Here is a 26,445-nt window from a genome sequence, read left to right on the forward strand (position 1 = left end):
TAATACTCATACTCATACTTATTATTGCAAAACTTACAAGTGAATCCAATCCAATGGTAGAAATCCAGCAAGATGGAATTAAAGAGGACTGAGAGAAAAAAAGAGCTATCCAACTAAACGGGCGTTCGCTGAAACGTACAAGCAATACAAGGTTTCGGCAAAAAAACGATTCATGGACATAGCAACAACACACAAGCATGTTAAAGCACAGAAAGATTGCGCATAATCTGAGAAATCCAGAACAGACAAATATCATAAGTGTCCTTGTGCATCAATGGTCAAAAAGACCTTCTTCAAGGATGTGGAACTTGTTCATCTGCCACAGAGCCATGAGTGGAAAGAGTCTGGAATTAGACACACGTTGGTGTAATGGAGGCTTTGATTTTGAGGTTGGATTGCAAAGGGAAGATGTTCCAAAAAGAAAAACTAATCTGAAGCTTCTTAAGCTTTTTCTATTAAAAGTCTTTAGATCATCAGTAAGTGCTTTATCTTGGTCAGGTTCTGTTGGATCTGGAGCCTTTATTGGGAATACTGGGCAGGAATATGTCTGGAATAAAATATTTAAAACACTAAGCTTTATGCACACATATATTATGTTGAATATATTGATTATGTTTAGAAAAGTAATAGCACCTCTTTGAATTGAAGTTAACCCAAAAGATAATAAAAAATAAGTAAAATAAAATAAAAATAAATCACCCATTTTCAGACCAAATCTGGTTGAGTTTAGGTAGATTAGGGTCAGTCTTGATGGTGACTGCAAATGTATTGTGGCCTCAGATGTTACTCTGTGATCTGTATCATGCCTGAGATGTGGTTTCATCAGGGCTCCACTATTGCCATGAGTCGTTCCCTGCTGGTATGCCAGCCAGATGAAAGCAATAATTTACACTGACTGGCGCTGTGCCGTCACTCATCCGCTATCTGGGAGTGTTTTTATCTTGCATGTCATCACTGTTTCCATTTTGCGTAAAAGGAGCCCACCATTTTACTGGAACGAGTCTGTCTTTGGAGTGGCTTTTAATGTTTAATGCTCTGCTGGGGTCCATCCTGTTGTTCCACCATCACTATACACACTCCACTGGACTGCCCTGGTGCCTCGTCTCCTAAAGTACATGCAATATTGGGTAACACTTTATATGAAGTCCGTATTTGGTAAATCGTAAGCGGGCCAAGCACCGAATGGATGTCACTAAAGTAATAACGTCTTAATAATAAAGTAATAAAGTCACATCCCATTGGCATTGTGATGCTGAAACAGTTTTATGCTTCCATATCCAAAGATATCTTGTGCAGTTGTGTGCCTCCAACGTTGTGAAAAAAGAATAAATTGGCAGAAAATGTAGTTTTCCCAGTTTTTGTTTAAACCTGATTAAATGTTTTGGATGATGCTGTTAATAGAATTATATTTTTTTATTACATTTTAAAGTTGGATTTGATTTTAAACATATTTCTACTTTCTTTACTCAGTGTTAATGGTATTAATAATATTATTTCTACCAGCTAGCTCAGGGAGTTAAATATAAATTATATTTAACAATAAAATAAAGAATATACAATTATATGGAGTAAGCAAATTTGTAAAAGAAATGTATTGAAAAATGTATTTTAATGTCTCCGTTTATTAACATGTTCCGTTTATTTTTTTAATAAGAAACTTAATTTCGACCAAAATTATTCTTCGATTTCCAATACTGTAATAAAATTTTCAAAAGAATCCGATTAATCTGAGTGTCGGAAAAATTATTCGAGGCAGACAAATGTAATATTTCATTGGTCTTTTTTTTGTTTAGTTTTTTTGCTATTTTGTGTAGAAGTATTCTTTTCCCTTCCTCAATGAAACCCATGTTTTTTGTGCAATTCCGTACCCCAGAGCCGCAAACAAAGTACTCCTTTGAGTGATACTCGAGCCGAGAGATGCTTGTGAGCTGGAATCTGAATCCACAGCGACCAAGTGTGTGTCCACACAGCAACCGGGAAAAAAATACCAAGAAAATACAAGAAGATATTTAGAAGAAAAAAAACGGCTTGTAAGTAAGACACTACGGCATTTTAATACTTGTTAATGTATGTATAGTTTTTCCGATTTTATTATTATTTTTTTTTTTACAAATATCCTTTTTTATTAATATTGTAGGAACTATTTACAATTAGACATTAAACTTAAAAAATTAATACACTTTAGTAAATTTACCTTTAATAAGAAAGAATTCTTGAACGCTTTTTTGTTTGGTTAAATTGTGATTTTCTTTTCACACCTTGTAGCTCTTGATTAATTGCCTAGCACTGCATCCTGCAAATTTAATTCTTGCCAACAATTCCTCTGCTCCTTGGTTGCTCCTGGATGTGTGTGTGTGTCACTCGGACAAGGATAAGGTTTCTCATCCTTGTAATGATTATCTATAATTCACGATGTAGTTGGCCCTCCCTTGTGAATGCGTGTGGAAGACTGAATTCTCAAACAGTGCCAGACCTAAACAAGAGGACCTCGGTGCCTGTGCGAGTTGAGTCCGAGTTCTCCATGGAGGAAGAAGTGACGAGAAGGCGTCCTCTTATCGCTGCCCGGGTGCAGGGTGAGTCCTTGATTCGATCTCTTTTTTCGAGGTTGTGTTTCGTTCTGAGAAAATCATCTGACGAAAAATTTACTTTGTAGTATAATTATTTAAAAAGTGCACCTTTTGTTTCATGCAGCGGGGTTTTTCTTTGTTTTCTGTAAAATATAACATACTAATAGGTAATAGTGTGTAAGGGGGTTTCCAAAACCATGGGTGTAAGAGAAACATTAGCTGGGTCGAAATAACAATAAATGGCTAAGAGTCGTAGACTTGCGATGTGCATCAGGGTTTAATCTTGAGTCCGTGTTTGGTTGGACCGTGTCGTGTTTAATGAGGACCCTGCTGTGTAGGCCTACGCCGTTTCTGAAGGAATTTCCCAAAGTTGGTGGCGTGGACATCTGTGGTGAGCCTTAATATCAAATAAAGGCCCTCTAATTTCACTGTATGGAATGTTTGAGAGGGGAAGGAGGTTGGTGGTAAAAAAATAATGGCTGAAAATATTTTAATTTTAATCTTCTAATTTACAGTCAATGCAATGTTACTAAAGCTCAATGTGATTGTGTTTTCTGAGTAACAAAAGATTCTATATAATCATTCTATAGTCATTCACTTTGGCATGTGCTGTCAGATCAAACTAATCAAAGATAAAGCAATGCAGAGTTTCAGTCAGCAGTTCAGTAGCATCCTGAATATATTTTTTCCAGTGTAATTCTTCTTATACACAAATTGTTGCAGACCTTCTGCTATAAACAGTCCTTCCATTCGGGATCCATCTAAGATAAAAAAAAATGGGATGTCAAGCAAAAAATAAGTCCATACACCATAACTGATTGGTCAGATGTTGGGAATTCCAAAGTAGGATGGAATAAAAAGTTACAGTATTGTTGCAAGTTTAGGAAGTAATCTCATTTAGATCACTGCAGAAAGAAAGAAATGATATGTGTAAGTCTGTGAACCCCTGACCATAAGACCATAAGATTGGTATCGGATTTTGAACATCCCATTCCACATTAAGTTAGTAAAGCCAGGTTAGTAAAGCCTGCTCTATAGCAGGAGATCTTCCACTCCAACCCATGTAAAGCAGATCTTCATGGAGCTGGTTTTGTTTCGCAGGGGCATTGTCATGCAACAGGGTTTGGGTGTCCTAGTTCAAAAAAAGGGAAATTTTCATGCCAGCTCGTGGCTGGAAAAATCAAGTGTCCCTGTGTGGACCTGTTTAACACAAACTTGGTGCAATGGCATTCTTTAAAATCTAAAACAAACGGAAACTCATAAGAAACCTTAGCAGCACTAAAAAACAAGTCTGCAGGGGGACACCTGCCTGTCCCCTAGGCTGACTTTGTTGGGTTTTTTTTTTCTTTTTCTCGACTTCTTTAAAGCAGTATGAAATTTCACAGCCTTCTTGAACTCTGAGGATTTAAACGAGCCTTTTACAGCTTCCCTTCAAGACTCAGGCAATGTGTTGTGCACATGTGGCTGAATTTTTCACCTCGAAATACATTTACTCTTATGTGTCGTAGAATTGAAAGGATTGTTTTCTAAAACCATTTCCAAAGCCTCCTCATCCTACATCAGTAACTGACTTTAACAACGCCCTTGTGGCTGAATGAAATCTCTCGAATATCTTAAACCTTCACAAGCATATACTTCAAAATCTGGTGCAAAAAAAGTGTAGAAAATCTAGTGTAGAAAAGTAGAGGTTATTATAACATGGGATTGGGATTCTCAAAACTAAGCACATACCAATCTTTTTGAATCTGAGAAGCATAATAATATTTGTTTGTATACTGTATTATTATTTCCATGTATTTTTCCCCTTTTCTTCATTGCTCTCTTTTCCTTATTATTCTTAGTATGATTATTATTATTTCAATAGAAACAATCTATTTTTTTCAGTTTTCACTGCTGTGAAAGGACTCTGTGTATGTTGTTGTTTTCTTCTTTTTCTTTATCATATTCTTGTTATTATTATAACTATTAGGGGCCAAAGATCAAAGGTTCTTAAATACCCAATTATTATTCAACCATCTGTTATTATTATTCTTTTTACAATAGATATTTTGCTGTTCTAGGGAGGTTTTTGAGTTTCTATGACCACTGTAGAGCCACTGCTATGATAAGACCTCAGTCTCTCGGCATGCTTGTTATTATTATAGTTGTATTATTTTTTTTTTTTTTACTAGGGCCCGGACCTGGGCACTATGCTCTGCCCCCTACCATCGGCTACATAAACCATGACTACACCAAGCCCAGCAGTCCGGCGTACTCGTTTCACCGCCGTATGAGCAGCAAAAGTAAGTGGAATCAGACCTCACGTCATCGTCATCGCCATCACATTTCTATTTATATGAGGTTGAGCTAAGAGCTTCCTGCTCATCATAACTGCTGGGCATGTTCGGACTTTCCCCCGCGTAAACCATGGAGATGGATTACTACACCGTTGCGGCATCCGATATCTAAACTGTCGTTATAACCTTGCTTATAATAGAGAGGTGGTTGGATGGGGGCTGTTGCAAATGAAACAGTGCACATCATGCTGGTATGTTTATGCTTTACGGTGTAATACAATAATCACACAATGACGGCGATTGTAATATCAGCTTGCAGTGAGGCACCGAAACAGGAAAGAAAATGTTTTACAACTGTGAAACTGTGGACTTTTAGACATCAAAACAGGCAGTAGTAAAATTCTTTCAGCATATTCTTATTGCATTGCCCGGAATAATAAAATAAAGCTAGCACAGGCTTGTCAGCGCTGTCGTTTCTGCGTTATACAGACTCTTTCAGTGTAGGGATTGCTTTTATTTTTTGTCAAATGTGAAATATTTTCAGATTCGGGTCAGTTTAAAAAAATCTTTTTAATACATTTTTGTATTAATTCTTTTAAGTAATCGAATATAATATATTTCTAAAACTTAGATAAAAATGTTTTAATATGGATTTAGTTTAACTTATTTTAGTTCTACTGACATTCAAATTTTTTTTCAGTTTTGTTTAGTATTTATTTATTGATTTATTGTTTTAAACCTACTTAAATATTGGCATTTTGCATCCGTTGATTTTTTTATTTATTATTTTTATTATTATTATTTATTTAGAAATTCCATTAAGAGTGCAGAGATAATCATTTATTTATTTAGCTATAACTACACCCTGGCCAAAAACAAAAGTAACATCAATTGAAAAAAAAAATTATATGGACCACCAGCATCCAAACAAACGAACCAGAATCCAACAGGCTCAATTTCAACATTTGTTGTTTACCTCCTCATTCTCTCAATGCATTGTCGATAGTGCTATTTGAAGACTCCAGCCCTGGGCCTCAGTACCACGTGGACAGCAAGATCACTCGCTTTGGAAGAGACGGCACTCCGTCGTATTCGATGTTGGGTAGAAAGAAGGCCGGAGGTGAGAGCATTGATCGGGTTATATGAGTCATTAATGTGCTTATCTGTTTGTTTTCAGACAGGAAGTACAAAAAAAAAATCATGTCTTTCAAGAACTGTTAAAAATCAAACCTGTCTCTCTTTTACCAGCTGTTACGTTCCAAACTCCCGGGCCAGGATCCTACAGTCCGGAGAAGGCCCCTCCACTAAACTGGCATTACCGCCCACCCTCCTACACCATGGGTTCTCGGACACGCTACAGGATCGTAGATGCTGTTCCTCCCCCAAACCGCTACACCCTGCCCAACCTGTTGGGCTCGCATATTCCCAACAAGCCTTCAAGTGCCTGCTACTCCATGTCCCGCCGCATGAAAGTCGGGGCGCCTTCCGAGGACCTGGCGATGACTCCCGGGCCGGCTTACTACAATAGAACAGAACCAAGCATCTACATGAACAGGCAGCCATCTTTTTCCATCCAAAGCCGCCATAACATCCCCAGCGATGCCACGCGCAAACCTGGACCAGGCACTCACTTCCCAGAGAAAGTCACGGCACACTTACCTAAGGCGCCGTCTTTTACCATGGGGGTGCGCCATTCAGAGTTTGTCACCCCTTTAGTCATCGAGTTAACTGATTAAGGGGAGAAAATGACTTGTTGGACCTTATAACCCCTATGAGGATACACAATCTCATTGTCACTTGTATGTTTTTACAATACAAATGATATACTATGTGATTGTTCTTATTGGAATTATTATATATAACTTTCATAGTTGAGTGTGTTGGATTATTGTTATATTATTGTATAATTTCTTTTTGCCTAAAATTGTGACAACTGTATAGCTTCATTTTATTTCATGGTGTAACTGGCTGAAGAAGGAGTGCTGCAAGAACTTTCTTTTTTCATTGAAACTGATTTATTTTACACAAATTTGCCGATCTGATAAAGCTTTATTCGATTGTATAGCTTTAAACAGATCTTGTGCGATCGGGAAATTCAAACTGCTGGTGTAAAAACATTCTTTGTTGACGTATTTTGTATCTAAATAGGGTTTAGTGTCAACTCCTGGGCATAGTTATGTTGACGGTGTCACTCCACTCGCTGCTCTGACCGTTACCCAGGAGGTCCATAACAGATACGCGGATATGATACGTCCGTCCAGGCATTACTCCACTCCGAACCATGCTTTCCAACTCGATAGGACCCATCTGTAACGAAAGATATCAAAGTTTTACCACATAACCTCATCCAAGGATGCTAACAATGCTACAGGAAAGCTAGTTTGAAGCTATGTTCGAATGTTAGGAATTCAAAAGTAATAAAGCTACCGAACTTGTCTTTCCCTTGTTACTCTAACAGTAGCATCAATGAGAAAAGTACAGTTTATTTTGAAAGCGTATGCTAACTAGCCTTTAGCTTTTAGCCATTAAATTAAATAAGTACCTGAGGAAAAATCCTACACCTCACCAACAGGCATTGGATTTCTCTGTACTTTTTCACATAAATCATCAGTATCAGTTACTAAAATGGAAAACGCTGAATCATTTCTTGTCAGAAGTATGGATATACTGTATGTTACACTGTTACCTGATATTCAGGGGTCAGATAGTGCTATGGGTTTTATTTATTAGCAGTGTTAGCCTGCTGGGGGTGTAGTTGTGTGTGACTTACAATATTAGCTGTGTCTCCCCACTGGAACTGCACTTTGTATTTCAGGGGGAAGTTTACAGGATCTGGCCATGATGGCGGAGGAGCCCACTGCACGTGAAGCTTTTTGCCTGGTAAAGCCGTCGCCTTCACGTCGACAGGGGGGTCAGGCTTCACTATGAATGAAGTTTGCAGAGGTGAAATAAGAGGAATAGGCTAGAAAATATTCCTAGAGCAGCAATTTAGCAGAGGAATAGGTTGAGGATTAATAGGAATACAAGATGAGGTTCAGCCTTTATCATTAAATACCTGTTTAGTGAAAATTGATTTGGAGGTAGGTCATTTGTTTGAACATATTCTTTGTTCAGAAATACTTTTCTTCTCAACACGTTTTCGAAGAGTAGCTATACAGGTCTACAGGTATGTTTCAGATCTCGTTCTGACTTACTTTTGAAGTCTGTACCTAAATGATGCATTGAACGCAAATTAATCTATTCACAGACAGTGGTTGACTATAAGGACTAGATGAAATTGAAGACAAATCTTACCAATGTCCTCGAAAATGACAGGCAGGAGGCGGCTTGAGCTCCCAAGAGCGTTGACAGCTGTGATGTTAACCAGGTATGGCACATTGGAATAAAGCTCCAGGTCCTCCAGAACACATTGCCTGTCCTGTTCGCTTGGTCTCTGGCACGAAAAGGTGTCGTCAAGACGCCTGGCCAAATTCATAAGCAAGTCTGATATCTGATGGGAATTTTATACAATGGTAGAATCGAGCAACACTTCTGCAAGTTTCAGTACGCTACCCATAGGTGGAGATGTAATAGGTCGGCAGTATTGGGTTGTGAGGCAGAGTCCATGAGCACAGGGCTTTCATGGGGTAACTCGGTGACCAGCAGTGGACGTCTGGTTTGGACGGAGGATCTGCAAAGGCCATAGAAGACCATATGAACCCACATCTATTCTTGCAACTAGGATTTGCTATAATCAAGTTACAAATGTAACTGTAGAAAAGGTTACATTTTTTTCTAAACATAAACTTGTGCCCAACGTGATGTTTCTTTATTCAGTGAGCTGGTAAAAAACACTCCTCTTTTAGACATTTTGCTGCATTCTATGTGACCCCACTATCTACTTTGCACTAAAAGGTGAAACATTGCCTAATTAATGAATAATGAGTAAGTAACAAATCAATCATGTTCAGTCCAAGGGCACATAATCTTTTTGGGAATAAATATTTTCTGCTGTTTCTGTGGTAAAAAATGGACATACACAAGCTAGCATAGGTGGGAAAATATTGTATCAACGCATTGCCAAGACAAAGAAATTTTCTATGGACAAAAATGTGAAGTTGTAGATTATAGCCATGTTGAAATCTCAAATCTGATTGGTCAGAGCATGTCAATTTGTTTTTCTACAATGGCCACTCAGATAACAACTTTTTTATTATTTCTATAGTAACAGGCACCATTCGTTAATATTGTGAACATAAAGTAAGCAAAAGTGTTGCTATGGTTATGGTTTTTAAGGAGTTAGACACTTTTGGAGTAGGGAGGAAGTCTCCAATGTCCATCTCTACTCACAGCCCAGCTGCAGTCGTACTGTTTTGAGGACTTCTCCGTTTGAGTTGTGGCACGTGTAGAAGCCCTGATCGTCAAGGCTGGTGTTGTGCAAGTGGAGAGCAGGACTCAAGACTAGGAATGATCCGTTATGTCTCCATTCGGATCCGTTCGTACATGGCAACTCGACAGAAGATCCAAGGACAATGGAAAGATCTGACAACAACAGCGTGTGTTTTATTCCTCTCATATTAATCAATTGGTCTACGGCAGTTTTATATTGACTTTCATCCATTTCTAGTTACTCCGATATTTTTTGGATAATTATAGATCTTCAAATAAAGAACATATCGTAAACCTGTGCATGCTCAAAACATGTTCTCCTTACCCTTTGTCTCAGAGAATGTTTCTTGATGATTCCAGCTTTGAGGAAAGAGCAAAACAAAAATCGAGAACGTATATAAAGAACATTCTAGGCGCATTGTTAATGCGGGAGAAGACTAATGATTTCAAAATCAACCTTTGGGTCAGGAAAAGATCTTTTTGTTAATCATTAGTTAGTAAACACACTTGCCCAAGAGTGCATCAAATGTGCAGAGTGAAATAGGACTATTAGGAATAGTCACAGGAATTTTACTATATCAAGTGGATCCTTTTATAAGACAATCCTTCTAAGCACGTGGTACTTGTTGGAAATTAGTGTTCAAATGCTCTAGCTGCGAGATCGCACATGACGAACTTAAAAACGACCACACTTCAAAGAAAAAGAAAGGGAAAAAAACGCGGGATCGCGATTGTGGGCCGGAGATAATTCTTCAAAGGTGTCGTGTGTGATTTTTCAGATGACAATGTTGGCGTCCCATGTCGCCAAATTTACATTAAAGCAATAAACAAGTGCAAAAAAAAAAAAAAAAGATCACAGATGTCGAGGATAACCAAGTTCTTCTGGGTGGCATTGTAAATAATGTGGTTATCTATAAATAATGCTGTAGACCCGCCTCGTGTATTGACCCTTTCATGGGAAGAGAGAAACAGGATGGTTCAGTTATACGTCCTTTAATATCGAATTCTTGTATTGTTTTATCCCTTTTTATTGATCTATCTATCACATTTTGGTTGGAGGCCATTCGCCTCAAGTATTGCGTGTTCAAATCATTTCCAAAGTCTAAAAGTCAAATAGGGTCAAACTTTGGCCCGTGTTGACTTGATTTTGGCCCACCATGCCAAACATGTCAAGTAGGGATCTTCAGAACTTCCTTTTTATTTTTATTTACAGCCTTTAATCGAGTTTGATATGGAAACGTTTGGGCCCCTCTGGTTTATAATAACAGTTTTTGTAATAAAACTGATAGATGTTTAACTTATTTGATAAAAAGTGCAAACAACCTTTGCACTAGATCATTATTATTAAAGGGGCCAAGAGGCGTCTCTATCATGATTTCTAAACATGTCTGATGGGTCATGTTTCAAATGAAAAGGCGTCTTGTTGATTTTTGTCAATATTAAATGGGTTTTATTTTATTTGCATATGGGCACTTCTGTGTGTCATGCCTATATTGGCCTCAAGATGGCGGGATTTCCTTTTTTTTTTCCCATTATCGCCAAGATCCTCATGAATCATCATAATATACTACATATATATGTAGTATATTAAAGTAAACTAATATAAGGTTACATTTTGGTGTTTTTTTTTGTTTGTTTGATTTTAGGAATATATATTTTATAATATTATGTATATAATGAGATATATATATATATATATATATATATATATATATATATATATATATATATATATATATATATATATATATATATATTATATTCGTTTTTAATATATATTTGTTTTGTTTGTTTTAAACAAAACTAACAAACAAAACACCAAAATGTAACCTTATAATAGTTTAATTACATAGATTTATTTATTTATTTATTTATTTATTTATTTATTAAGGCAACTCTTCATCTCTGGCGTGAATCCCATCAATCTGGCAACCCGCATCCTAACCTGCTCCAGCTTCCTAATTGAAGAGAAGGCACCATGTTGGGCACCAAATATAATGTTAGCATTAAAGACTATTTTCAACTTAAAAAGAAAAAAGAAAAGCTGGTAAGTTTGTTAGATTATGGGTATTTGTTTAATTTCTAAAAACAAGATGGTCTGGTTGAGTATTTCTTCCTTGGAATATGACTTGAGGCCATAAGGGTTAATTTATGTCTTATTAGCTTATTATTAGCAAATTATTAGCTAGCAAAAAAAAAATATATAATACTATTAAGTCCGAGGTGAAGCAGATTTATTCGATTTTTGCGTGTTTTTGACGAAAGAAAATGTATTTAAATTGACTGTTATACGTGCAAAAAAAAGTTGATATTGTTGGTTTCCAAACGACCTCGTGGATGGAGATGTTGTGCACTAAGTAGGGTGCAAGTCGCCTCTTTTACAAGGCGGGGTAGTGCACATGTACAGGGAGCGCGGCGCTATTTGGAACTGTGCCAACGTGAGCTTTAGGTATTGTATATTGATGAAAGGTGTGGAAGAAAACATTTAGGAGGTGTGAAGTGAGACCTGCTGAGGTTTTTTTTTTTATTAATATAATTTTTGTCTGTTTATAAGACATGAATAAAAAGTGTCCTACCATATCAAGAATATGGTGATGCTTTCCATATGACTTCACATTTGACTTTTTTATCATCCCACACATTTTGGATTTTCTACGTCTATCCAAAAAAGTAGCCACGATTATATATATATATTCTTTTGTTATTAACGGCGCTATGGTTTGGTTGTGTCTTTTTTCTTCTTTGTTGACAGCACGATCCATCGACTGACTTCAGCATCATTCCGTCATGGAACAAAGAGTTTGTGCGTCTGATTGGTCTGGAAGAAGTGGTCCAGTTTCGCTTGGATTGGCCGCACACAAAAAACTTACACACTGCGACTAATAAACATAAAACCAAAGGTTTGGCCTCCTCAGATATGATACTACACTTGATGGACAAAACTTTGTGGAGACCTGATCGTTTTTTTATCCGATTCCACATTCAGTCCCCATTTGTGGTTATAATAATTTCTGGGAAGATGTTCCATTTCCAGTTTTATGGAGATTTGTGAGATTCTATTCGGCCACATGGGCGTTAGCAATGTAGAGATGTAGGTGAGGTGAAGAATTCTGGGATGCAACCTTCCAAGTCAGAGCTCTACAGCAGGAGCTCTTCCATTCCAAAGATCTTCCATGGAACTGGCTTTGTGCACAGGGGTCATTGCCATGCTGGAACAGGTTTGGGGTCCCCTAGTTCAAATGTAGGGAAAATTCATGCGACCACATTCAAAGACATCGAAGGGAGAAGCCACATATGGCTGGACAAGTCAGTTGGTCCAGTACTTTTGTTCGATTTAATGGCTGCCAGCAATATAGACGTTACCACACTAAAGTCTTGAAGAGGAAATCTTTAGTATTATAAACAATGATGGTCGTCCTTTGGTGTGGAGCATCTGCCATTAAAAGTCTCATTGGCAAAGAGACTTGAACCTGTTCCAGCATGGCAATGCTCACTCAAGAACTGCGAAGACATGGTTTGTCAAAGTCGAAGTAGAGCTCTGACCTCAACCCCACTGAGCACATTTGGGATGAACTGGAATGCCGATTGTACCCCAGACCTCTTCTTTCCTACATCGGTGTCTGATCTCACTAATCTCCATAACCAAAACCCATTATATACTGTATAGGACAGTGAAAGGATGTTTTTAATATTTGTTTTGTTCTACTTTTGCTGTTCAGGAAGGCCAAAGAAGTTTCCTATATCTGCTGTTGATGTTCCAGCAACTCTTCCCAAAGATCCATACACCTGTGCAAAATGCAACACCGATGTCTCTCATTCATGGAAGCGTGACGTGAACAGTTCCATCCTGTGCCACTCTTGTTTTAAGTGCATTTGGAGGAAAGATCACTGGCTCCCCAGTGGACCAAAAGAGACCATCAAACCATCTACTAACAGCTTTAGATCTGTGTTGAACGAGCCCATGAAAGAAGATGCCTTTTTCGACCCTGATTCACCAGTCTATTGCTCCTCTTCTCGTTCTTCAGATCTTTCCTTCTCCCCACCAGGATTTTACTCTGATACAACTTCCAACTGGTCCTCATCCTGTCCCTCTGATGATGAAGACTCGTGCATTTATATTTCCTAATTGTCCTGTGGTTCATCTCGTTCCTCCAAGTTGAACTCCTCTAATTCAACCTTGACCCTGTCCCCATAAAAATTTAAATAAGAAGGTTAGAATGCCATACTGAGTTACCAAAGATAAATAATCACAAGTCCAGGGCAAATAATATCAAGCTTTGTGACCCCAAGTAAAAGAAGTATCCAAGTTGGTCTTATACCAGTCTTAGTTTAAATTATACCAGTAGTGAACAGGGCAGTGCTCGAATTGAGTTAAGTCTTATGGGAGACCGCAGTTGTTGTGTAACTTGTCATGCTGGGTCCCTAATGCCCCACCTCAATTCGAGCACTGGAACAGGGTGTGTCTACGCTTATACACAAATAGCCTTTGTGGCTTTAGGTTTCCTTTCGCCAAACCAAGAACTAAGTGCAGAACCTGCAGAATCTCTGGTGAAGCTTGTGAATTGGATGCAATGAAATTCTTCAGCCATCTCAAGAGGGGTTTGCAGGTTCTGTACCAGGGGTGGCTCCTGATTGGCTGGAAGAAAAAAAAAACTGTAGCCATACTGGAAGTTCTGGAAGGTTAGAAAGACCACCTGCAATCCTGTCTGCCTCTTGGTTGGTTGGAAAGAAAACCTACTGCCACACAAGACGTTCTAGATCAGGTGTGGCTGATTGGATTAGAAAGCAACCTGCATTTATACTGGTCCTTTAGAGAATCCATAACTTTTTTGCAGGACTGATTACAAGTCCCTAAATTTGGTAATGACACAAATTCTTGAACGTGTTTCAGATTTTATATATATATATTTGTTGTTCCCCTATATGCACCAAGTTCCCCTATATACACCAAGTTCCCCTATGTGCACCAAGCTACCCTATATACAACAAGTTCCCCTATATACACCAAGGTCCCCTATGTGCACCAAGCTACCCTATATACACCAAGATCCTCTATGTGCACTAAGTTCCCCTATGTGCACTAAGTTGCCCCAAATGCACCCAGATCCCCTATGTGCACCAAGCTACCCTATATGCTTCAAGTTCCCCTATAAGCTCTAGGTTTTGTTGCTCTATATTTATAGTTTAACATTATTAAATTCAATACAAAACTTTGACTTGAAAAAAGGAGTTTGGTTAACAACAGAAATCAGCACATTTCCTGACGTTCGGTTTATAAATCTTTTGGTGATAGTGGTATCGAGAAGACAATTAAACCAGTGTTCTTGTTTGTCTGAAGAATAAAATGCAGCATGCTACAAGATTCGATTTCGATTCGTTTGTCGGCTCGGACTCGAGATCGGTGTATTTATAATTCCTATAAAACAACTGACAAGCGTCACTCCTGCTTCCAGAGCCGGTTGACAGGGTTTAGGATTACGTCAATTTCTAGTGATTTTCAATTAGAGCATTTGAGATCCGTATCGGATAATATCTATCATTACGTATATAATTTTACGCCAAAATATTGGTGAAAATCGACTTTTCTAGTCGCGGGTGCTTCTTCGCCAAAATCTGAGGCGCACATTCGCGCTTCAGAAGAAAATTCCTTTCGGTCGAACTACGAGACCTGAACCTGTTCCAGTGGGACGAAAAGTGAGCTCCATATCTCCAAGTGAGATATGCTTTACATGGGTTGGAAGTGTGTTTGAAGATCTTGAGTGGCCTGCTGCAGACTCACAACCACATTTGAAAAAACCTAGGACTCCTCACCCGACATCAGATCCTGATTTTAATCTCTACAAGGACACATTTGGAAATGTGGAACATCTACTCAGTAGATCATTATACGAGTAAACGGAGACCTAATGTGAAACGAGATGTTCGAAAAAACAGGTCCCAATCTTATGTTCACGTTATTTGATCAGTTTTTTTTTTTATTGTGCTATTAAAGCTTCACTATGATGTGATTTGATACTCGTTATTCCATTACACGTGAAATGAAACACATTTTTTGGACACTGGTTCAACAGTGAAACTTAAGAACCACGTAATAGACCCCTACCAATATGGTTGACCCGGTGACGTATATACCGGAGTTACAAGATACCGGAAGTTGTTCCTCTAATTTCCCGGATGTGTTTTGTGTGGGTTTTTTTTTTTTTTAAGTTGACTGTCAACATGAAAGATGGCGACGCATCACAGGCAAAACGCTGCTGGCCGGAGAAAAGTCCAGGTACACATTCTAATTCATTTTACGTACCAGTTTTTAATCGTTTAACGCGTTAAATTTTTTCAATCGCGTGCAAATGAAGATATCTGGAATCAAAGTGAAACCTAATCAAAGTGCAATGCACGGCTAACACCATGCTTGGGTTCGTTTTTCCTACCCGTTTTGGGTCAAAGCCGGCTTCCTGCACAGTGATTGGCTGGTCAGTCGCAATCCTACAGATTGATAACTCTTTTAGCCAATCGTGTTGCAGTGGGTGGGATGGGTTCAACCAATCCTCGTACAAGAATAGGAGTTTGTCGGAATACGGGTTGGATTAAAGAAAAGGCGTATCGTTTGCTAGGACGCTAGCAAGGAACTAAAACAATATGCATTATTATTCAAAGATAATAAAATGCTACGCATATTTTAGTGTGTGTTATGAGTGTGTGTATGTGTATGAAAGGGTTTGAATTGAATTGGTTTGAAATACCTTCTTCTTACAGAACTAGTTAGCAGGCTAGCACTTTGGGGAGAACTGGGGATGGGGGCGTTGCCCAGGCCTGATGGACAGCTGAGTGGGAGGAGGTTGTGTGAGCTTGAGTAAGGGTGTGTAGCAGGGTGATGGAGTAAGGGACCTGATATAATAAAGGAGGGAGATGTGGTGGGAATGTGTGCTTTCAGGTCTCCTATGTGATAAGAGATGAGGTCGAGAAGTACAATCGGAATGGAGTGAACGCCCTGCAGCTGGATCCGGCCCTCAACCGGCTCTTTACTGCGGGGAGAGACTCCATCATCCGCATATGGAGCGTCAATCAGCACAAAGTACATCTATTACATCTACACTACAACAACCACTTTAATACCACCCCACTGCACTACACTACAGTCCAACTACACTTCAGCACCACCCCAACATCAGTAGAATACAGTAAACACCAATCCAGTACACTACAGTCCAACTGCACTACACTACGACATCTCTATGCAACACTATTACATTACACCCCTCCAGTATCACTCCACTTCACAACACTACATCACTCCAACGTAACTACACCACATCACTCCAATACACTACAGTCCAACTGCACCACAACACCACGCCAACATCGCTACACTACACTGCAACACCACTACACCACTACACTGCAACACCACTACACTACATCACCACCCCAACACCACTACACTGCAACACCAGTGTAACACCACTACACTACATCACCACCCCAACACCAATACCTTACACTACACTGCAACACCACTACACTGCAACTACACTACACTGCAACACCACTACACTGCATCACCACTCCAACACCACTACACTGCAACACCACTACACTACACTACACTACACTGCAACACCACTACATCACCACCCCAACACCACTACACTGCACTACACTACACTACACTGCAACACCACTACACTGCAACTACACTGCAACCACTACACTACATCACCACCCCAACACCACTACACTACACTGCAACACCACTACACTGCAACTACACTACACTGCAACACCACCACACCACACCACTACACTACACTGCACTGCAACACCACTACACTGCAACTACACTACACTGCAACACCACTACACTACATCACCACCCCAACACCACTACACTACACTACACTGCAACACCACTACACTGCAACCACACCACACTACACTGCAACACCACTACACTACATCACCACCCCAACTACACTACACTGCAACACCATTACACTACATCACCACCCCAACACCACTACACACTACACTACACTGCAACATCACTACACTGCATCACCACCCCAACACCACTACACTACACTGCAACACCACTACACTGCACTACACTACACCACACTGCAACACCACACTACATCACCACCCCAACACCACTACACTGCAACACCACTGCACTACACTACACCACACTGCAACTACACTACACTACACTGCAACACCACTACATCACCACCCCAACTACACTACACTGCAACACCATTACACTACATCACCACCCCAACACCACCACACTACACTACACTGCAACATCACTACACTGCATCACCACTCCAACACCACTACACTACACCACACTGCAACCACTACACTGCAACGGCACTACACTACAATGCAACACCACTACACTACACTACACTACACTGAAACACCACTACACTACACTACACTACACTACACTGCAAAACCACTACACTACACTGCAACGCCACTACACTACACTGCAACACCACTACACTTTAACACAATAGAGTATTTATCAGGAGAGAACTGAGTTGTATTAAAGAATTAGAATACAGTTCTTGGACTATAGACTAATGTACAAATGCGTTTTTTTTAATACAGTGTGTGGAAGTTTGAACTTTAACAATAAATGACACTGTTTTATTACAGCAGGATCTCTATATAGCTTCGATGGAGCACCACACAGATTGGGTGAATGATATAGTGCTCTGCTGTAATGGGAAGACTCGTAAGTCTAAACTGAAGCTTGATTTTTTTCTTTAATCTTCTGTTTATATAACTACTGACTTATTACTGATTTACTGATGTACCCACTGACTAATTACTGACTAATTTAACTACTGACTTACTACTGATTAACTGCCTGACCAAATGACTTTTTTCCCCTCCACTGACTTATTAATCTACACTATATGGGCAAAGGTTTGTCATCTGAAAATAAGAGACATGCTTTTTGTACACCTTAGTCCCAATTTATATATAACCACCACTCTTCTGGGAAGATGTAGTAAAGTCAGGTAGGTGAGGTGAGACTGAGTACTTATCTGATTGTACTAATTGGCTGACTGACAATTATTTACTGACCTGTAACTAATTTAATGACTCTGTCCATCTTCTAGATTGTCCATTCTATCGACCTACTTGATGGTTTATTACTGTTCTACCTGGCTTCCTGTCTGCTACTTACTGACTTAATGGTTGACTTCACTACACTACACTGCAACACCAGTGTAACACCACCACACCACATCACCACCCCAACACCAATACCTTACACTACACTGCAACACCACTACACTGCAACACACTACACTGCACACCACTACACTACATCACCACCCCAACACCACTACACTGCAACACCACTACACTACACCACACTGCAACACCACTACATCACCACCCCAACACCACCACACCACACTACACTACACTACACTGCAACACCACTACACTGCAACACCACCACTACACTGCAACACCACTACACTACATCACCACCCCAACACCACTACACTACACTACACTGCAACATCACTACACTGCATCACCACTCCAACACCACTACACTACACCACACTGCAACCACTACACTGCAACGGCACTACACTACAATGCAACACCACCACACTACACTACACACACTGCAACACCACTACACTACATCACCACCCCAACACCACTACACTGCAACACCAGTGTAACACCACTACACTACATCACCACCCCAACACCACTGCACTACACTGCACTGCAACACCACTACACTGCAACACCACTGCACTACACTACACTGAAACACCACTACACCACAACACCACGCCAACATCGCTACACTACACTGCAACACCACTGCACTACACTGCACTACACTGCAACACCACTGCACTACATCACCACCCCAACTACACCACACTACACTGCAACACCAGTGTAACACCACCACACCACATCACCACCCCAACACCAATACCTTACACTACACTGCAACACCACTACACTGCAACACACTACACTACACACACTACACTACACTACACCACCACACTGCAACACCACTACACTGCAACACCACTACACTACACCACACTGCAACACCACTACATCACCACCCCAACACCAATACCTTACACTACACTGCACTACACTGCAACACCACTACACTGCAACACCACACTACACTGCAACACCACTACACTACATCACCACCCCAACACCACTACACTACACTACACTGCAATGCCACTACACTACACACTACACTACACTACACTGCAACACCACTACACTACATCACCACCCCAACACCACTACACTACACTGCACTGCAACACCACTACACTGCAACTACACTACACTACACTGCAACACCACTACACTACATCACCACCCCAACTACACTACACTGCAACACCATTACACTACATCACCACCCCAACACCACTACACTACACCACTACACTACACCACACTGCAACATCACTACACTGCATCACCACTACACTGCACACCACTACACTACACTGCAACGGCACTACACTACACTGCAACACCACTACACTACACTACACTGAAACACCACTACACACTACACTTCACTACACTACACTGCAAAACCACTACACTACACTGCAATGCCACTACACTACACTGCAACACCACTACACTTTAACACAATAGAGTATTTATCAGGAGAGAACTGAGTTGTATTAAAGAATTAGAATACAGTTCTTGGACTATAGACTAATGTACAAATGCGTTTTTTTTAATACAGTGTGTGGAAGTTTGAACTTTAACAATAAATGACACTGTTTTATTACAGCAGGATCTCTATATAGCTTCGATGGAGCACCACACAGATTGGGTGAATGATATAGTGCTCTGCTGTAATGGGAAGACTCGTAAGTCTAAACTGAAGCTTGATTTTTTTCTTTAATCTTCTGTTTATATAACTACTGACTTATTACTGATTTACTGATGTACCCACTGACTAATTACTGACTAATTTAACTACTGACTTACTACTGATTAACTGCCTGACCAAATGACTTTTTTCCCCTCCACTGACTTATTAATCTACACTATATGGGCAAAGGTTTGTCATCTGAAAATAAGAGACATGCTTTTTGTACACCTTAGTCCCAATTTATATATAACCACCACTCTTCTGGGAAGATGTAGTAAAGTCAGGTAGGTGAGGTGAGACTGAGTACTTATCTGATTGTACTAATTGGCTGACTGACAATTATTTACTGACCTGTAACTAATTTAATGACTCTGTCCATCTTCTAGATTGTCCATTCTATCGACCTACTTGATGGTTTATTACTGTTCTACCTGGCTTCCTGTCTGCTACTTACTGACTTAATGGTTGACTTCATTATCTACTGAAACAATGATGTATTATTGAGTACCTTCTGCCATAACAATCAACTAATTTCCAGACTAATGACTTATTACTGCCTTACAGCCTGACATTCACTACTTGATCAAGTCCCCTGATGTGATAGTTTTTTTCCCTTCCGCAGTAATTTCAGCCTCGTCAGATACTACAGTGAAAGTGTGGAACGCACACAAAGGCTTCTGCATGTCCACTTTAAGAACTCATAAGGTAGGATGTTGAACTAGAGCCAAGTCCTGTTCATAGAAACCACACATTATTTCGATGATGTTTGGGATGATGATGATTTTGTGCTCCAGGACTACGTCAAGGCTCTGGCGTATGCGAAAGACAAGGAGCTGGTGGCTTCCGCTGGACTGGACAGGCAGATCTTTTTGTGGGACGTAAACACACTCACGGCTCTGACCGCCTCCAATAACACAGTCACCAGTGAGTCAACGTCCTCTTGGGAATTTTGCTCATTGCTTTTCAGACAGTTTGAACACGTCGGAGTTCAGTTCCACTTGATCTCATTTGACCGTCTTGACCTTTGGCAGCTTCCTCTCTGAGCGGGAACAAAGACTCCATCTACAGCCTTGCAATGAACCAGCTGGGCACAGTCATCGTTTCGGGGTCGACAGAAAAGGTCTTGAGAAACGGCTTCAGGTTTTCCATAGGCACTTATCGGGGGGAGGGGCACTGTAGGGGGCCAAGCACTGTAATTTTACCGTATTATAGTCTACAAGAGCTACCTTTTGTTGACTTCGCTAACTTTTTAAGGTCAGCAATGTACACCAACATCTTTGGAGGAATGTCAAATTTTGATTTGTGTTTTCAGGTCTTGAGGGTCTGGGATCCGCGGACGTGCGCAAAACTGATGAAGCTGAAAGGACACACGGACAACGTCAAGTCGTTACTGTTAAACAGAGACGGTACTCAGGTATGTTTTGTGTTCGTGCTGTCATGAGCTTGTCTTTACTTTTGTACAGCGTTAAACTGCCGTGTCGTATCCATCCGTATATCCAGTGTCTGTCCGGGAGCTCGGACGGTACAATTCGACTGTGGTCTCTGGGTCAGCAGCGATGCATCGCAACATACCGCGTCCACGACGAGGGCGTGTGGGCTCTGCAGGCCAACGAAGCCTTCACGCACGTCTACTCAGGAGGTCGTGACCGCAAGGTCTACTGCACAGACCTGCGCAACCCGGACATCCGAGTGCTCATATGCGAAGAGAAGGCGCCTGTATTGAGAGTGAGTGACAGGGCGAAGGTCAAATTCAGCTGGAATTTTGACGGAGAAAACGTTCGCACTTTACTGTCACCTGGTGGCTGATTGAACGAATCAAATCTGCAACCGAGCAACTTCTTGAAGCCGAACGAAGTCTGTTTGTGTGTTTTATTTTGAACCTTTTCTCATCTCCATGTTCAGATGGAGCTGGACCGCTCTGCAGACCCTGCTCCTGCCATTTGGGTGTCCACAACCAAATCCTGTGTGAACAAATGGGTACTGATATTCTTGCTGAATTCTTTGTACACCGCTGAATCTTTTTGCGAATATGCTGTCTCTATAGAAGCAAATGATGGTCCACTTGCTTGTTCTTCACCAGTCTTTGAAAGGAATGCACAACTTTCGAGCGTCAGGAGACTACGACAACGACTGCAGCGCCCCGCTGACCCCGCTGTGTACACAGTCTGAGCAAGCCATTAAAGGTACACTTTTCCCACCAAAAACAAAAGTTTAAAGGACAAGCAAGACCATCAAACATGAAGGTGAAGTAGTTGGGGACATGTTTTTTTTGTTGTTGTTTTTTTAGGTGGTGCCAGCATAATTCAGTGTCACATCCTGAACGACAAGAGGCACATCCTGACCAAAGACACCAACAACAACGTGGCGTTCTGGGACGTCCTCAAGGTTGGCATGGCTCCTCCTGATTTTTTTTGGAAAATCCTAGAAGGTATGTTGTTTTTCAAGGCTTTTGACGACATGTGCGTTTTTTTGTCAGGCGTGTAAAGGCGAAGACCTCGGGAAAGTGGAGTTCGATGAGGAGATAAAGAAGCACTTCAAGATGGTCTACGTGCCCAACTGGTTTTCAGTGGACCTCAAAACTGGAGTGAGTGGTCGCGTCGCTAACTAGAAGCAAATTGGAGTATATGTATAGCTAATGATTTTTTCTTTGTTGTTGTTGCTTAGATGCTGACCATCACTTTGGATGAGAGCGACTGCTTTGCTGCCTGGGTGTCCGCCAAAGACGCCGGATTCACAAGTCCGGATGGATCGGATCCAAAGTGTAGGCGTTCCTAAAATTGCAGACTATTTGTTATTTCCTGTTGTTGTTTTTTTTTTCATTAAATACAAAAAATCTTTTTCCCGCCAGTGAATCTGGGAGGGCTTCTGCTCCAGGCTCTGCTCGAGTTCTGGCCTCGAACACACATCAATCCGATGGAAGAAGAAGAAGGAGATGTTAATCATGGTAAAGGCTCTCATCTCGTCAACGTTCCCCGAAGGTCCTGCTGGCTTTTCATTGGTAACGGCGCTTTCTCTTTGCTTTTCTAGTAAATGGGGAGCAGGAGAACCGGCTCCAGAAAGGGAACGGTTATTTCCAGGTGCCGCCACACACTCCGGTGATCTTCAGCGAGGCAGGTGGAAGGACGCTGTTCAGGTAAGTTTTTTTAGTTTGTACATTTAAATGAATAAAATAAAAAAGCACAATTTCCTTTTGCAGTCTGCTTTTTCCTGCCCTTTACTCAAGAAAGATCTGGCAACCTCCATATAATATACACACATTTTGTTTGAACAATCCGATGAACGACTTCCGCTTGTCATTGTGTCTCCGTAGGTTATTATGTCGAGACTCTGGTGGAGAAACCGAATCCATGTTGCTGAATGAAACCGTTCCACAGTGGGTCATTGACATTACTGTGGACGTAAGTTCGCTCATTCTCTAGTCCTCACAAGTTTACATACACTATATGGAAAGATATGATGGGACACCTGACTTTTCCAGCTATATGTGGTTCTTCCTCCAAACTGTTCCCACAAAGTTGGAGGCACATAATTGTTTTTGATGTGGGGGCAGGAAATTTTCACTACTAGAAGACCCAAACCTTTTCCAGCATGGGCTGGAGTGAAAGATCTTCTGCTATAGAGCTCTGAACTAAACCCTACTGAACACCTTTGGGATGAATTGGAACTTCAGTTGCACTCCAGGCCTCCTCACGTCACCCACATCAGTACTTGACCTTACTAACACCTTGTGGTTGAACAAATCTCCACATTATACAATCTTGTGAAACAACTTCACAAAAGAGTGGACTTTATTGGGTCAGGTGTCCACAAACTTTTAGCCGTATAGTGTATGAAGCTTTGAGGATTTGTATATATGATTGGATTTTTTTGTATTTATTATTGTATTTTTTTTTAATCATCTCCATATTTACAAAATTGATCGTTTTTTCCGTCTCATGTTGTAGAAAAACATGCCCAAATTCAACAAGATCCCATTCTACCTGCAGCCGCACTCGTCTTCCGGCGCGAAAACGCTCAAGAAGTAAGAGTTACCCCATGCATTTTATTACTGTATAGAATGGGCTATCTCATTGTTTTATTATGTTTTAAGCCATTTGAGTTGTTATCTCATCATTTCAAGATGATATTCATCTTGCTATTTCAGTATAAAATAGCTAGTTTGTGTTATGAGCCGGTTGATGAATTATCTCGTTTTTTGTCGTCCTGTTACAAGTTAATATTCCGAGTTATCTCGTTATTTCTAAATATTATTATTGCATTGTTTCAAGACGGTTATCTCGTTATATCGGGCTATGTAAATGGCATATCTTGTTATTTTAACATGCATTAGTGAGTCATTATCTCGTTATTTGTAAAAATTTTTTATCTTGGGTTAACATTTTTTTGTCCAGAACTACGTTTGTTTGTCGCAGTATTTCGTTTGCACTGCGCTGTGTGCGAGAGACTTTCTGTACGAGAGGTTTGACATGTTCTATCAGAGCTAAGCTACAAATTCCAGGACCCTCGATCCGCTCGGAGACATTTTGCTATAACGTAATAGCGCATTAACGCTTTCCCTGGTGCACGTTCAGGGACAGGCTGTCGGCCAGTGACATGCTGCAGGTGAGGAAGGTGATGGAGCATGTCTACGAGAAGATCATCAACCTGGACACGGAGTCTCAGACCACGAGCTCATCGGGAACTGAGAAGCCCGGGGAGCAGGAGAAGGAGGAGGACATGGCCATGCTCGCTGAGGAGAAGATTGAACTCATGTGCCAGGATCAGGTCTACACACACACACACACACACACACACACAATTGCTTTCATGCATGTAGTACTTTTATAGCAATGCAAACTTGCATTTATTTATTTTTGCTTTATTTTTGCCTCTTGCTTAGGTTCTGGATCCAAACATGGACTTGAGAACAGTAAAGTATTTTATCTGGAAGAGCGGCGGAGACCTGACTCTTCACTACAGACAGAAGTCGACGTGAGGACGATTCCAGCGCCTTTTTTTCCCGATTGCTCATTGAGAACGTTCAGCACCATTCCCCTTCATCTCACCATGAGACTGGAAACAGACTGTACAGTATACTAATCCAAGACTTTTTTTATTTTTATTTGTTCGTTTCAAATATATATTTTTTGTCTGGTTCATAAGACGCAGGGTCCGTACTTCCTGCCGACTATCCTGTTGAAGTACTCCTGGGCCAAACATCAGAAAACATAAAAATTAGTAGTTTGTTGTTCTATATGAACATAAAAACCACTGACGAATCTCAAAACTCTTAAGATGTTGGTCGATGCGGGCTTGGTGCAAACTCTGGACCCACATTTCACATTCCTGGTATACGTCGCTCGTCCTGGCGGCTTTTCAAATATGCACCAACGCTCTGAAGGTCTTGAGCATTCGAATTTTCAATGTGGATTATTCATAATTTGTCGTCCAGGGGTATTTTTTTTTACACGCCATTCCTGAATCTTTGAGAGTTTTCTCATTCAGCTGTAATAAATAAAGCCAGTACTGGTGAACTTTTTTTGTTCGAGGAAAGTTCGGTCTGTTAAATAGCTCACTTTATAAATTATTATCCCGAATTTACAAGCAGTATTTTGGTAAAAAGAAAAAAAAACTGTCAACCAGGGGAGAAAAATTTGTAAAGGTGCAAAGCCTCTGTACAAGTTACCCACTAATGAAAATAAGAGAGCATTTTATTCGTCAGTATTTCCACACCTCAGACTCCTCGCTCGTAATTCAGGGACTCACCTTTTCTTCACCTCAGATCAACCGTGGAAGACTTGATTTTTTTTCCCCCACATAGTCCTCATGGAGCCTTTGATCTGTTTGGTGCACTTTTCTGGCCACAAGCTTCAAGACCTTTGAGGGTTCAATCTCAGGGGTTGTACCCACTTCAACGTCCTCTAGAGATTGCGTTAATCTGCTACAAAACTCTTATTTCAAAATCAGCATCTGGAAATACACATCTGCAGAAGTGAGGACCATTGACATGATCTTGAAGCTTGTGCCCAGAAAAGTGTGCAAATGGTATCAGACCTTCTAATCCCAAAGCAAAGACGGAGTAGATGTGGTCTGGGGTATTGGTCTCCCTGAGCATCGTATTATAGTGCGTAGCTGTATGGGGATGTTTCTCTGGGTGATGAGAACATTGTGGCTCTAACACACGTCACCGATTGGCTGATTTTAAAAACGGCTAACTTCCTGTCCGTTCTATAAGGTGTGTATTGTCAGGAAATCGCACCGTGCCTCACTCTCCTACCCGACACTCCACGGCCAGACTTCCGCTCAAAGGAATGTTGAACAGCACCAATGA

At 40.6% G+C, this 26,445-nt stretch overlaps 4 protein-coding genes across 7 annotated transcripts; 3 read left to right on the forward strand and 1 right to left on the reverse strand.

Annotated features, from left to right (window-relative positions):
- The first annotated feature begins 1,904 nt into the window (after positions 1-1,904).
- odf3l2a (outer dense fiber of sperm tails 3-like 2a) lies at positions 1,905-6,675 on the forward strand. Of its 2 annotated transcripts, XM_046851216.1 has the most exons (5): positions 1,905-2,030; positions 2,419-2,573; positions 4,739-4,849; positions 5,850-5,963; positions 6,092-6,675. In XM_046851216.1, the coding sequence occupies exons 2-5, from the start codon at positions 2,522-2,524 to the stop codon at positions 6,577-6,579; spliced, it is 765 nt and encodes a 254-aa protein (XP_046707172.1). In that variant the 5' UTR covers positions 1,905-2,030; positions 2,419-2,521; the 3' UTR covers positions 6,580-6,675. The 2 variants fall into 2 exon arrangements, with proteins under 2 accessions (XP_046707172.1, XP_046707171.1); XM_046851215.1 differs by lacking the exon at positions 1,905-2,030 and having other exon boundaries at positions 2,330-2,573.
- Positions 6,676-6,853: 178 nt separating this feature from the next.
- ebi3 (Epstein-Barr virus induced 3) lies at positions 6,854-9,739 on the reverse strand. Its single transcript, XM_046851219.1, has 6 exons — positions 9,537-9,739; positions 9,173-9,364; positions 8,396-8,513; positions 8,138-8,304; positions 7,614-7,765; positions 6,854-7,150 (listed from the first exon to the last, which is right to left on the reverse strand). The coding sequence occupies exons 1-6, from the start codon at positions 9,628-9,630 to the stop codon at positions 7,001-7,003; spliced, it is 873 nt and encodes a 290-aa protein (XP_046707175.1). The 5' UTR covers positions 9,631-9,739; the 3' UTR covers positions 6,854-7,000.
- Positions 9,740-11,121: 1,382 nt separating this feature from the next.
- LOC124387105 lies at positions 11,122-14,571 on the forward strand. The gene is made up of 3 exons (XM_046851220.1): positions 11,122-11,258; positions 11,964-12,111; positions 12,931-14,571. Exons 1-3 carry the CDS (start codon positions 11,190-11,192, stop codon positions 13,335-13,337), a joined length of 624 nt encoding a protein of 207 aa, XP_046707176.1. The 5' UTR covers positions 11,122-11,189; the 3' UTR covers positions 13,338-14,571.
- An 831-nt stretch (positions 14,572-15,402) lies between these two features.
- Positions 15,403-25,653, forward strand: wdr48b (WD repeat domain 48b). 3 transcript variants are annotated; one of them, XM_046851212.1, is made up of 19 exons: positions 15,403-15,485; positions 16,143-16,283; positions 17,879-17,957; positions 20,758-20,840; positions 20,930-21,059; positions 21,167-21,255; positions 21,448-21,549; positions 21,636-21,860; positions 22,038-22,112; positions 22,216-22,318; positions 22,423-22,520; positions 22,612-22,719; positions 22,800-22,896; positions 22,984-23,079; positions 23,163-23,268; positions 23,446-23,533; positions 24,080-24,156; positions 24,707-24,899; positions 25,015-25,653. In XM_046851212.1, the coding sequence occupies exons 1-19, from the start codon at positions 15,438-15,440 to the stop codon at positions 25,108-25,110; spliced, it is 2,034 nt and encodes a 677-aa protein (XP_046707168.1). In that variant the 5' UTR covers positions 15,403-15,437; the 3' UTR covers positions 25,111-25,653. The 3 variants fall into 3 exon arrangements, with proteins under 3 accessions (XP_046707168.1, XP_046707170.1, XP_046707169.1); XM_046851214.1 differs by having other exon boundaries at positions 17,882-17,957; XM_046851213.1 differs by lacking the exon at positions 17,879-17,957 and adding an exon at positions 20,052-20,130.
- The last annotated feature ends 792 nt before the right edge of the window (positions 25,654-26,445 follow it).

Source organism: Silurus meridionalis, chromosome 6 (genome assembly GCF_014805685.1).
Source record: "Silurus meridionalis isolate SWU-2019-XX chromosome 6, ASM1480568v1, whole genome shotgun sequence".
NCBI classification, from domain to species: domain Eukaryota; kingdom Metazoa; phylum Chordata; class Actinopteri; order Siluriformes; family Siluridae; genus Silurus; species Silurus meridionalis.

Coding starts and splice junctions, on each gene's coding strand:
- odf3l2a (XM_046851215.1), top strand. CDS start 2,345: ATGTGTGTGTGTGTCACTCGGACAAGGATAAGGTTTCTCATCCTTGTA. Junction 2,574..4,738: donor TATCGCTGCCCGGGTGCAGG/GTGAGTCCTTGA, acceptor TTTTTTTACTAG/GGCCCGGACCTGGGCACTAT. Junction 4,850..5,849: donor CCGCCGTATGAGCAGCAAAA/GTAAGTGGAATC, acceptor CATTGTCGATAG/TGCTATTTGAAGACTCCAGC.
- LOC124387105 (XM_046851220.1), top strand. CDS start 11,190: ATGTTGGGCACCAAATATAATGTTAGCATTAAAGACTATTTTCAACTT. Junction 11,259..11,963: donor AAAAGAAAAAAGAAAAGCTG/GTAAGTTTGTTA, acceptor CTTTGTTGACAG/CACGATCCATCGACTGACTT. Junction 12,112..12,930: donor TAATAAACATAAAACCAAAG/GTTTGGCCTCCT, acceptor TTTGCTGTTCAG/GAAGGCCAAAGAAGTTTCCT.
- wdr48b (XM_046851212.1), top strand. CDS start 15,438: ATGGCGACGCATCACAGGCAAAACGCTGCTGGCCGGAGAAAAGTCCAG. Junction 16,284..17,878: donor GGAGCGTCAATCAGCACAAA/GTACATCTATTA, acceptor GTTTTATTACAG/CAGGATCTCTATATAGCTTC. Junction 22,720..22,799: donor CAGTGGACCTCAAAACTGGA/GTGAGTGGTCGC, acceptor GTTGTTGCTTAG/ATGCTGACCATCACTTTGGA.
- ebi3 (XM_046851219.1), bottom strand. CDS start 9,630: ATGCGCCTAGAATGTTCTTTATATACGTTCTCGATTTTTGTTTTGCTC. Junction 8,514..9,172: donor AGTACGACTGCAGCTGGGCT/GTGAGTAGAGAT, acceptor TGGCCTTTGCAG/ATCCTCCGTCCAAACCAGAC. Junction 8,305..8,395: donor TATTACATCTCCACCTATGG/GTAGCGTACTGA, acceptor GAATTTGGCCAG/GCGTCTTGACGACACCTTTT.